Source organism: Balaenoptera acutorostrata, chromosome 8, assembly GCF_949987535.1.
Source record: "Balaenoptera acutorostrata chromosome 8, mBalAcu1.1, whole genome shotgun sequence".
NCBI lineage: Eukaryota > Metazoa > Chordata > Mammalia > Artiodactyla > Balaenopteridae > Balaenoptera > Balaenoptera acutorostrata.
Window position 1 is genome coordinate 21,341,522 of NC_080071.1, and position 13,048 is coordinate 21,354,569.

Consider the following 13,048-nt stretch of genomic DNA (forward strand, 5'->3'; position numbering starts at 1 on the left):
TCAACTTTCTGCAGTACCTAGAAATGCCTGGCATATAGTGGGTATTCCAAAAAAAAATGTTTGGCAAGAAGTTTTTGCCTCCATGTACCACCATGAGGAAATAGCTATACCCTGTATAGCTGTAAGCACTGACATAAAACCTGTAAGCACTGACATAACACTTTTGGCCCCATCAGAATTTAAACATTTGGAAATGTCCAGGTACAGAGTTCTAAAAAGTTCAATTCAGATGGTTTATTGAGCACGTATATGCATTATGTTACGTGCTAGTTAATGTAACAGGAATGGAGCCAGCGAAAAAAAAGTCCAAAGGTAGACTGTAGAATTGTGTGGTAATACAGAACTGAAGAAAGGAAGAAGTTTAATGGAGGAGGAGGTGATCACAAATTTCAAACATGAACAAGATTTCAAGATGAATGAGGATTATAATAAGGGTCTTAGATTGAAGCAAGTTACCTCCAGGGATACTGTTGGGATGGATGCTTGTTGGGAAGGTTAAAGAATAAAACCACATGTTGGAAAACTTGAAAATGGGAAGGAAGAGAAATGGAGACGTAGTTATAAAGGATAATACAGGTGAAGACCTTTGTCTGCTAAAGAAAAAGAATAGTTCATGTTTGATGTCAGAAAGAGTGGCAGAAGAAAAATCATGGAGAGAGAAGGAATATTTATCAGAGCAAGGGGCAGTATGAGTTCAAAAGGAATGGGAATCAAGGTTTTACAATGTTTATCCATAAAGCAAATTTGATTCTGGAAGCACAAAATATATTGAAGGAGTAACAGGGTTTTTAAAAATATGGTTCCTTATATTACTTTGTAACAGATTAATAGTTCCTACCTTCACCACTCTCCATGCCTTCTACAAAAATCCCCCCACATTGGGGAAGAATCCAGTACCGGCGTCTGTAACGATCCTGGCCAAACATCATCGAACGTAAAGAGTGAGAAGCGTCAAAGAGCTTCCTTCTGTACTGACTCTGTTGCTGTTAAAAAATGATGCATATAATTAAGCTATGGATGTTAAGTGCTTTAAAAATTAATACATAAGCGACTTTACACTTATTATGCCTTTAGAGCAGATAAATTTCACTACTGGGAAAAGATAGCAAAAGGGTTAAATATTACAAGCCTGACTTCAATTTTAGTTATACTTATAAAGATAGAAATTACTTTGAGGGTAAATGGAATATTTTTGTTACCATGGATTAAAGAGATAAGTTTATTTTATCAAGTATCATATAGTAAAGCATGTCTTATACTTAATAATAAACAGTGTGACCAGGTATTTCATTAAACCAAAGCAAATTGGCTTAATTCTATTGATTACAATATGTAACAAATAATACTCATATATGTAATTGACCAGACCTCTATTTGCCTATTTTTATACTCATGTTGTAAACCTAGGTAACATATGACTAAATTTTGGGATAAATTTGTGATAAATCTAACATGGCTATAGTATACAGGTATCTCATAATATCAATTTCATAATACTTTTAAAAACTCATTTTTTTAAAACAAAAAATTCATCTAAAACTTCACTAATCCTACTGAAATTCAATTTTTAATGAGAAGTTTATAAACATCTATACCTTACAAATCCACTGCAAATAAAATCCACAAATATACTAATATAAAATAAAACATGAGCTGCTGAAACTATTATCATAAAATTCGACTGAATTTTTAAAGTAATTAATTCCAAGAAATAAAACCATGCATTTATTGGTATTTTATACTTAAAAGAAGAGCTGAAGAATAGAGGCCCTGGTGAAATTTAGTACCATGTCTTAACAGGCAGGTTTTTAACCTTGGCATTAAACTTTTAAGGTTTAATTGTGAGAATGTTTCTAAAGCTCTTCATTTTAGTTAGTTACAAAAAGCTTGTTTTTATTTAGCAACCAGAAAAACTAATCCCATACAAGGTGGATTTTTGAAATGCTGCAAAAAAAAAAAAAAAAGATATAAACTGTAATCTGAAAAGTGCTTACTTTACTCAGTTTTTCAATCTGTTTTTCTAGCTCTTCAACACTTGCTGCTTGGTCACCTTCATCCTATACATAACAAAATACAGTATCATTTACCTGTTTTTAAGATTTATTTATTCAGTCAATCAGCAAATATTTAATGAAAGCCTCCTATATACAAAGTACTAGGATAGGCACCATGGAAATGAATAAGACTCAGTTCTTGCTCTCGATAAAGTGTTAATCTGGTAGGGAGACACATAAAACATTACAATAATAAATAAAAACTGCCAAACAGCAGAAAACTATAAGGACCTCAAGAGAGGTAGAGATTAAGAGTCATGGAGCTCAGGGAAGGGTGAGATTACTTCTAGTGGGAACCTATACCAAGAGAGGCTATATGGAAGAAGTTATGTTTTAATTAGCTACTGAAGAATTGTTAGGAGTTGATTGATCAGAGAAAAGAGGACAGGGCATTTCGGAAAGAGTTTGACCTGAAGAGGAAAGGTGGGGAGATGAGGCACAGATGAGTTTAGGGCTAAATTATCTAGAGCTCTAAGTGCTTGGCAATGGACAATAATATGATCCTTTGAGGGAGATTAAATATCAGAAGTACGCTTTACAAAGATTAGTATGGTAATAGTTGTAAGATGGCCTGGAGCAGGGAAAGGACTACAGCTGGCAAATCTAGTTAGCAAATTGTTGCAATGATTCAAGAGGAAAAGAGGATGTGGGTCGTACTAGGATAAAAGAAATAGAAAAGGAGAAAAGGAGATGGATATGAGACAGTACATAGTTAGAACTGTTAAGTCCTGGCAGCTCACGGATACGAGGCAGAAATGGGTGAGGGAGATGAAGGAAGGAGTAAATTATGATATTAAGGGTTTAAATCTGGGAGACTGCAAAAATATTGGTATCATTAACTGAAAGAGTCATTTTAGAGCAAAAAAGGGTAAGTTATATTTTGAACACATTGAGCTTTTAGAAGAAAAATAATCCCTACTATATAGAGTACTGATTTCATAAATAGAAATCTCGTGATTATATAAAATTTTTCATTCTACAAAATGAATATAGGAAAGCTACACCCAAAGTATATGTTTTAGAGGGAAAGCATGACATAATGTAAAGTATATGTGCTTCTTTGGACCTCAGCTGCACGATTTCATATAGGCAAATTATTTAACTCCTCTAAAACCGTTTCCTAATCTGTAAATTGGTGATAACATTATCTTGTGATAACATTATCTGTAACATGGGATTTTTGTGAGGACTAAATAAGAACAGATCTGAAAGCAACTAGTAGAGTTCCTGGTACATAATATATAAATAAGGTTACTTTCCCTCTTTCTGAAAGTTGTCCTTTAATTAGAAAATGTAGGTACATCTCAGGTGTAAAAAACATAAGCAATTGTTTCTGATGTTCACTTTCTATAAGCTTTTTAAAAAGCCACACTGCCACCAACCACTCTCACGAACAGATATTTCTAAACCAGTATAGTTATCTCGCCAACAGAAGGAAGTGAAAGGAAAACTTCAATAGTCTTACCATTCTCTATCTACTATTTACCCAAATTTAGGGGACCAATTTACAAAGGCATTTAGGCATATTATTTGTGGTAATAATAACATCATTTCTATTTATTTATTTATTTATTTAAACATCTTTATTGGAGTATAATTGCTTTACAATGTTGTGTTAGTTTCTGCTGTATAACAAAGTGAATCAGCTATACATATACATATATCCCCATATCTCCTCCCTCTGTGTCTCCCTCCCTCCCACCCTCCCCATCCCACCCCTCTAGGTGGTCGCAAAGCACTGAGCTGATCTCCCTGTGCTATGAGCTGCTTCCCACTAGCTACCTATTTTACATTTGGTAGTGTATATATGTCCATGCCACTCTCTCACTTCATCCCAGCTTACCCTTCCCCCTCCCCGTGTCCTCAAGTCCATTCTCTATGTCTGCATCTTTTTTCCTGTCCTGCCCCTTGGTTCTTCAGAACCATTTTTTTTTTTTTAAGATTCCACATATACATCATTTCTATTTAAAAGAGAACAGGCTCAATGACCCTTAAACCTTGACTCTTCAATTAAATAGATATTTAATAGCTATATGATTGTATAGTGATTGTTTGATCAGCAGGATGTTTGATAATTTGCTTACATAAAAATCAACTCAATCAACAAATATTTGAAATAAGACATCAAAGTAGCTATGTATCAGCCAAATTAGCTAACTACCAGTTCTAAGACTTTTCTTATGATGAAAAAGAAGTAAAATATCTACTAAAGTTTTATTTAAAGGAGCTTTGGCTAACAGTCCTTATAATTTAAGAGATATGAAGGAATTTGAAAGGCCAGAGAGAAAGGCAATAACGACAAAGCTAAGAACGCAGACTCTATCCCTGCCATGGTTCCCCATGGTTTCCCAAGCAGAAGAGAAGGCTGTTGTATGTGTCACTACATATCAAAGTTTAATTGTCCACCTAACCTCCTCCACAGCAACTTGTGAGGTTAAAGCTCACATAGATTTCAACACAAACCTAAGTATTAGGGAAAGAGTCCGTGTGTTGACGGAATGAAGAGTGAAGAAAAGAGGGAATCACCCTGGAGACAGAGGGCTGTGACTTAGTCTCAGGGCAGTATCTTCTAATTGAAAGGGATCACACGGGTCTCAATGGAAAGGCTCCTGCAATTAGTCCTTTAAGGAGTATAGCTACTGACACTCTACCTATACTTTAATCAAGAGGCCAGACCTATTTTCAGAGGATAATCTTATCAATAAGGTTCATTAAATAGGTAACCTTTAATTTTATTAGGAAATTGATAAGTGGTTACCCCTTCTTCATGAGAAAGAAAAACTCTCAAATAATTTAAAGGAAATGCTAATTTGGTTTCTCAGGTCCTAAAATATTCATTATTTTCAAATGTTTTAAAACTGTTTTCTCACATTAATAACAAGATACACATTTGCCAGGATTTTGATCACTCTAATTAACTGTGTAATTCAACATTCATAAAAAATAAAAATGACTACTTTAAATGACACATCCGGTCTTAAAATATTAAAAATGATGTTCAAATCATTAGTACTGATTTTTAACAGTCTTTATCTCCCTTAAAGAAAAAAAAATGCATAGTTTGTTAATTCTCCATGTGAAAAAGGCCAGGTGAAACACATAATTTCTGTAAATAAATACCAATTTAGTGGGATGACCACCCAGTAGAAGATACTGAAGTCCCAACACAAGGCTGTCAAATTTATGAGAGTTAACATCTTAAAACAATTTATAATATTAAGTGCTGAAAGGGGATGCTAATTCTATAAAAAGATGATTAGTATTGGTCAGAAAAGTTTAATTCCTGCTATGGAAACAGCTCTACTTGCCAAATGAAGCAGATTGGTTATAAATAGTATCTTTGGGTAATTACAATTCTGATACCCAAATTATATACCCTTCACATTATTTGTCACAGCATGAAAGTATTTGATCAAGTGGTTTCAGAAATACAACATTATGAAGTAATTTCTGCAAGGAATCTCAATGTAGTCTCCTTTTCAGCCTGGTACTCTTAAAAGAAGTAAAGCCCACTCTAACGATTTTTATCATTCTGGTTTAAAATATAACATGGGGGGTGGAATTTATGAAAACACTTTGTATTTATGCTATTTTTACTTATGAGAATTGTATAGCACACGATCTTATAAATTATATTATTATCCAGATTTAGTAAAAAATTTGATTCAGTAATTTGTCATTGGTCTTGATTAGATATTATTTTCACACATTCCATCAATAATTCATCTCTCTAAGTCTTCTTTCTTTATTTCTCCAGCAGTACTGAGTTGATACAAGAAAGGAAGAGAGTTCTATCTAGACTTCCTTGGCTAAATACTCCTGGCATCAAGGGCAGAAGGAATAGCTGGCTGTATATTGTTTTTTGAATGCCATTCTGAAACCCTATCAATATTTCTAGCATTCTTTTCTGATAAAAGGTAAACATCAACCTTTATCTCCCTTTAATATATGTCCATTTCCATGGCTTATGGTAGCTTCCCTTAAACACACACACACACACACACACACACACACACACACACCCCTACCTCTGTGACCTTGCCTTCTTCCCCTTTAGCCTGCTCTTCAAAGCTAGCCCCCCTCTTTACCTTAATTGAATCCCCTCCAATATTTTTAGAGACCTTATACCATTAATTATTCTCTTCATCTCTTTAATCTTCAGTGCCCCTCTCTTATTTAATTGGCTCTTTCCCTTCAACCAAAAATCATCTCAAACCTTCCACATCTGAAAAATCCTTGGTCTTTGTCCGCCTCTAGGAACTACCCTTCCTTTTGAGGCATAATGCTTGAAACAATTATGTTTACTTTCTCACTTTCTATTGTTTTCAATCAATCATAGCCTGGCTTGTGCTCTCACCCTTCCAACGAAACGGTGCTGGCATTGGTTACCAATGACCTCTGTGTTGCCAAATACAACGAACACTTTCAGCCCTCATCACACTAGGCTCCTACTCCCTTAACATTGTTTATCACTCCCTCCTTTTTCAAATGTTCAAGTTTCTTGATTTTTATTATTATTACCTGTGTAGAAGAGAGTTAACATTGTAGGCCCTTGAAAGGTCAGCTTACAAAGTTGGCCCTTGGCTAGTGTCTGGGAACTTGAATTTTGGGGGGTTCCCCCACCCTAACTGATAAGAATAGCTCACTGGATCTAAACCGTGCTAACAATGTGGCTTATACTGAACACCTACTTTTCTTTCGGGAATCTGGAATTTTGGCACACGCTATGCAGAGGGTGCCTATGTGGCCAGCCCTGAATAAAAAACTCTGGGCACAGCGTTTCTAATGAGCTTCCTTAGAACACAGCATTTCACAGATAGTCGCAATTCACTGCTGGGAGAATTAGGCCCATCCTGTGTGACTCCACTGGGCAAAGACTCTTGAAAGCTGGGCCTGGTTTCCTCTGGACTTTGGCCCATATGCCTTTTCTCTTTGCTGGTTTTGCTTTGTTTCCTTTTGCTGTAATAACTCATAGCCATGGCATGACTAGATGCTGAGTTCTGTGAGTCATCCTAGTGAATCACTCTGACTCTGGAGGTGGTTTTGGTATTGGAAATCCCTGACCCACTACAGAAATTTTCTACCTCTTTATTACTTCTTCAGCAAGAAGCCTTGTGGGCTCTTCTTAAATACTGACATTCCCTGGGGTTCCAACCTCAGTCCACTGCTCTAATTAATAAACCAATCCCCCTGTGCAAACTTATCCAACTCATTATTTTAAACTATTGTCTATGTGCTAATAACTTCCAGATCTACACTTTCAAGACTGAACTCTTCTCCAGACTTTAGATTCTTAAACCCAACTGACTGCTGAGCTTCTGAACAGGCACCTCAAACTCAACATGTGCAAAATAAACCTACCATCATTTCCTGTCTTCAGTTATCTGTTCCATATTCCCCTCCTCCCCTGTCATCTATTTCCTCTGCTCCTTCTGATTTCTCTGTCTCAGTTAATGGCAACAACAGCAGAGCAAGCAGTCCCCAAGCCAGATAGCTGGAGTCAAGCCTACCTCTCCTTCCATCAAGCTACACAGTCCATCTTCAAATACTACTCATTTTTCCTCCTAAATATTTATTGAATCCTTTCCTTCCTTTAGTCCAGTTTCAGACCCCTCACAATTCACCTAAGCTACTGCAGTATCTCCTGACTGATCGTCCTACCTCTGACCTTGCTCTATTCAAATCTATTTCTATCTTCCACAGAGCTGCCATAGTGAGCCAATGAACAAATCAAGTCTGACCATGTCATTCCCTCACTTATAATCCTTCAGTGGCTTCCTATTACCACAAAACTATAAAATCCGAGTTCACAGTTGTGGCATGTGAAGCTGTCTAGTAACATTAGAGCACTTGTAAGTCCCTTAAAGCACATTGTGGTTTCAAGTCTTCTGCGCCCTCGCTCATGTTATTCTCTCTGCTTGGAAGATTCTTCCATGGATTCCTGGATTCTTCTCTAGGTTAACATTTAGCCCAACTTGTAGCCTCAGCTAATGAGTCCAGAAAGCCTTTGTGAAAATTTATTCCTCAGAAAGGTTCAACGTCCTTCCTTCGTACCTGCCTAGTACATTGTAAATACTGCTATCAAAGCAGTTAACACTTAACACATTACATTTTCTTACTGTAAATCTTCCTCAGTGAGACTGTAAATTGAGAGGGGACTTTGATCAAAAATGCCTAGAGCTAAAAAAAAAAAAAAGAAAAGAAAAAAAGCCTAGAGCTAGGCACTTAATAAACTGGGCTTTGAGAAATACATCAGTTTCGTTAAACCTGACAACACTTTTAAGGCATGAAGTATTGTACAAAATAAATGTAAGATAGCATGTTAATAGAATGAAAAAGGATACCTAAAATTAAGAATCTGAATAGTTCTCTGGAGAACTCTCATTATATAAACAGAAAAATTTAACTTCTTTTATTCAATGTAAATGCCCTCTATGTATAGAAGGCATTGCATTCTACTCAATATTTACCTAACCATCACAAAAAACTTTGAGGTGAATTTTATAATATTCAGTTTTCAGATGAAGAAACTGAGTCAAGCGTCACAATGAAATTCAAACCCAAATCTATTTGACTTCAAATTCTGTGTTATTTTCAATATGTTATGTAATATTAGTTAAGTATTAAAATCAACCTGAATTTGATTACCTCATCTTCACAGATCTCAGTCTTCTTTCCTTTTTTGTCTTCTTTATCTTCTTCATCCTCATCATCTTCATCAGCTTGGTCATCACTATCATCATCGTCATCATCATCATAATCACTATCTCCTCCCTTCCTTCTTCGTTTGCGTCCTGGAGTGGGTGTGCCCAATGGATGCTGTTCTTCTCCAAGATCAATGCCACCTGAAGTGTCTCTTTTGCCTGTTTTCTTAGCATGAATGATTCTGAGCCTTTAAGTATGAAAAAAATGATGATATGGAAGAAAAGGCTTCTTCTTATACTTTTTGAAGAGCATACTATGAGTTGTAAGCAAAAATACCTTATGGTATTTCTCTCACAGTAATCAATAAATGAATGACAATAAAAATTAGAATGAAGGAAACTTAAGAAATATGTTCCCAGAAATTACAAAATATATTAACATTCAAGAATTATTCTGGCTATCTCTTTGGAATTAGAATACATTTTTTAAAAAACCAGAAAACTGGGGGCTTCCCTGGTGGTGCAGTGGTTGAGAATCTGCCTGCCAATGCAGGGGACACGGGTTCGAGCCCTGGTCTGGGAAGATCCCACATGCCGCGGAGCAACTGGGCCCGTGAGCCACAATTACTGAGCCTGCGTTTCTGGAGCCTGTTCTCCGCAACAAGAGAGGCCGCAATAGTGAGAGGCCCGCGCACCATGATGAAGAGTGGCCCCCACTTGCCGCAACTAGAGAAAGCCCTCGCACAGAAACGAAGACCCAACACAGCCATAAATAAATAAATAAATTAATTAATTAAAAAAAAAAAAAAAAAACCAGAAAACTGAGAAGATTAACTCAGGAATGGCCAAGTGATAAGACCTGATCCTATACTATCTGACTGAAAAAATTTCAATTCAAGTTACTGCGAAGAAACTATCCTCTTAACACAGAAGTTGAATAATTTCAGCATTATATTTCCTAGCAGGAAGCTAATTAAGTTTTAATGCTGAATACATTTGGATATGTTAGGCTCTTTGTAAAAGCAAATTTTAATTAGAAAGCAATTAAGGAAAAAAGTAGTAGTTCCAAACAGATTCTATTTATGACAAAAGTAACCTGATAGCAACAACAATCTTAGAATATGTGATTGCTTGACTTCTTTGAAAGAAAAAAGATAAATTGACTTTCTTCTAAGTTTGAAACATATGAGCTCAGTGAATCTCATTATATCTTTTGTCTACTGAAAATTCTGGCACTGAGTTTTATTAGTTTCATATCTCAGCTTAATTAAGCTTTACCTTTTCTAATTCTTAGACAAAATAAAGTTTAAATTCTACCTTTGCAATTTGTATGTTTTATTCAGAAACTTGCAAAAAAGGAAAACAGTATATTAGTTTTAATAAAACATGACTTACTTGCGGAGTTTACCTTCTACCACCCATTTATCTCTCCTCAAATTTGACATGTAATCAATGTTCTTGTCGATTTCACTGCCAATGCAAAAGTTTATTAGAAGACATATATTAATCCATTATGCAATACATTAATTTGGTAAGCAAAATGATGCAGTTTTGGGGTAAGTACAAATGATGATTGCCAATGAATAGCAAAAACAAATGAAAAATTATATTAATACATAGCTAAGAGATGTATAGAAAACTTAAAGATGCCCAGAAATGGTAGAAATGCATGGCTCTGAAATGTTTGGATTGATTATTTTCCTAGAAAGGTAAAGGAATACAAGTTACATAATTAAAATCTGTAAAATAATGAACAGTAAGAAAAAGATGAACATGGTATTTGTTCACCAAATCTTCAAATACTATAGTGGAGGACTTACTTTGACTCTGAAATGAGATTAAATACTTTTTTTTTAAGTGCAAATTAATACACAATAAATAAATAATATTAAGATTGTATCAGCACATGATAAAAAGTAGGTAGATAATTCTACAAATGGCAGCTACTAAGGAAAATCAGGTAGTCATTTATCATCAAAAGATAAAAGAAAAATTCTAGGTTTTTGCAACAGTGCTGGATTCTGGAGCCATAGCAAGAAAAAACTGTTTACACTTCAGTATACAAATAAATAACAAAATTACCAAATAAACAAAACAGGTTACAAAGACTATACACAGTATGATTCAAAATTTCTTTTCTAATAGACTGCAAAGAAATACATTGAAACATTATTAGCAGTAGTCATCTCTGAATGGTGAGATTAGTGTAATTTTAATCTTTTTCTTTGTGGTAGTCTGTAACTTCAAAATTTTCTATAAGCAATTTGTATTACTTTGTGACCAGACAAATTCAAAACAGAAAAGAATCACCAGAAATGTCTGGGCATATGCTTACCTCACCACACTCTTGCTGCACGCCAGTTCATTGATCAGGAAAGCCAGAACTGAGGCTTTCTGTGCTGGAGTGTGAGCCTGAAAAGCTTTGGTCTTCAGGCTTTCAGTAAGCTCAGTTTGTCCACAGTGTGCTTCCATAAAAATCTGCAAAATCTCGGAAACATTGTCTCGATTCACACCAACATTCAGCAAATGTTCTCCAAGAGCTGTTTTGGCCTATAAAAGGTTGGCATTTTTATCAGTATTGACCACAACGACTCATAAGATATAAACAATAAGACTTTTAAATATTGGTATTATATGATTTAGGTATTACTGACAAGGGCTTTATTCACATTTTTGATGAAGTGGCGATAAAACATGACGTTCAACATCATTTAGTCAACAGATGATAGACAAGTTTTCAAGTACTTGTAATTTTTCTATTCCTTCTTCAAACCCTTGGTTAAAAAGTTCGGTGGGGAGAAGAGTATGTAAACTTGTGGCTAAAAATGGTCTCACCATACCTTCTTTGACTACAGACACTATCCCAAGCTTTTCCAGGCTCTACCAGTAGTAGTGGGGGAGAGGTTGAAAAGTACTATCAATGTGTTTTCTTGCTCGACGGTGTCATGGATTCTATTGCCTAGTATGCTGAATGAATAGGGAGATGGAAAAAAAAGTAACAGGTGCATCTGGAAGAGTCTCTCTACATTATCTAGAGCAAAGCTGACTGAAATGTGTATCTTAATTGGAATTAAGATAAATTTGACTTATTGCGTATCCACTTAGCAGTACAGTATCTTAACATGCTGGTCTGTAGGGGCCTTGATTAGCCTCGGTTATTCACAGTGTTTCAGAGAGAACACAGTATAATTTCAGAAGGCACACATAAGTTAATTGCTTTATGAATTAAGAATTCTCTGTTTTGCTGAATATCACTTAGGTATTTCCTTAAATCAGATTGCTTTTTGCCAAAAGCTAGAGGGAAAAAAATAATTTGGTAATGATTTACATTCCTTAGGCTTTATGAACCAGGTTTTTCTAAGTTTGCACCAATTGTACCAATCTACCTTTAACTTTGTTAAGAAGTTATGTAGAAAAAATTGGATCTATCTATACAGTCTTCTGCTAATACACTAAAGCCAGCACTGAGAGTATCAATGCACTGACAGTACAAATTTAAAAAATTATATTTTGGTTTTTTTTTACCTTGTATCCTGTAATTAGACCTGGATCACATACAGCAGCTGAGAGGAGCCTCACAAGCAAGTCTTGTACTTCACCCATGCTGTCCCCTATATTTAGCAATCCCTCTTGAAGAACACTCAGGCTTGGAACATCAATATTCACATCGAAGCCCAAAACTTTACCAAAGTTTCGTAAGAACTGCACCACCATGAGACAGTCTGAAAATGTACTTCCAGAGAGAACAAGTCCTGGAATACGAGGCAACTCTGGCAAAGGCTGAAAAGAAAAGAGAGAAAAAGTAATTCAAAAAGCCATGATTTTATATCTCCTGAAGTAAAGTAAATTGCTATTTTTCTCTTGCATTATACCAGTGGTTTTCCCTCTGGATTGTAAATTCCCTGGGGGCATTTCTATAACCCCATGGTACTAAGCATAGAATCCTGAACACAAGTAACCACTAATAAATTTTGGTTGAACTCAACGTGAACTTAGATCTCTGCAAAAGAGAACACTAATTTTAACTTACGTATTGATAAAACAGGTTATACAACTGGAACAAAAATCAGGTAACATAAGAAATAAACATCTCAAAAGTACTTTAACATGGACATACTTAGTAGGGCACGTGCAATAGTTTCTTCTACTGATGTAGACTGATTTATAATTCACACTCTTTTGGGAGCTCAGAAGTTAACAGTGTGCATCTGTGTGCTGTATGGTTGGAGAGAGTACCATCTTTGGCTAATGACTGACCAGAACCCATGACCCTATCAAGAACCCAGTAATAATGCAACTATCAGTCTTTAGGTTTCCCGTATATAGCGAAACATTGAATTTCAGTGTTAA

At 35.5% G+C, this 13,048-nt stretch overlaps 1 protein-coding gene across 16 annotated transcripts in view; it reads right to left on the bottom strand.

The window, feature by feature from the left end:
* Window positions 1-13,048, bottom strand: part of BAZ2B (bromodomain adjacent to zinc finger domain 2B) — a 299,743-nt gene that overhangs the window by 38,515 nt on the left and 248,180 nt on the right. For all 16 annotated transcript variants that reach the window (XM_057550749.1, XM_007183142.3, XM_057550748.1 and 13 more), the window contains 6 exons: window positions 12,224-12,478; window positions 11,034-11,248; window positions 10,094-10,168; window positions 8,703-8,946; window positions 1,995-2,057; window positions 839-983 (listed from right to left, as the gene is read on the bottom strand). In XM_057550749.1, coding sequence (XP_057406732.1) covers window positions 839-983; window positions 1,995-2,057; window positions 8,703-8,946; window positions 10,094-10,168; window positions 11,034-11,248; window positions 12,224-12,478 — 997 coding nt within the window. The remainder of the gene's footprint in view (window positions 1-838; window positions 984-1,994; window positions 2,058-8,702; window positions 8,947-10,093; window positions 10,169-11,033; window positions 11,249-12,223; window positions 12,479-13,048) is intronic.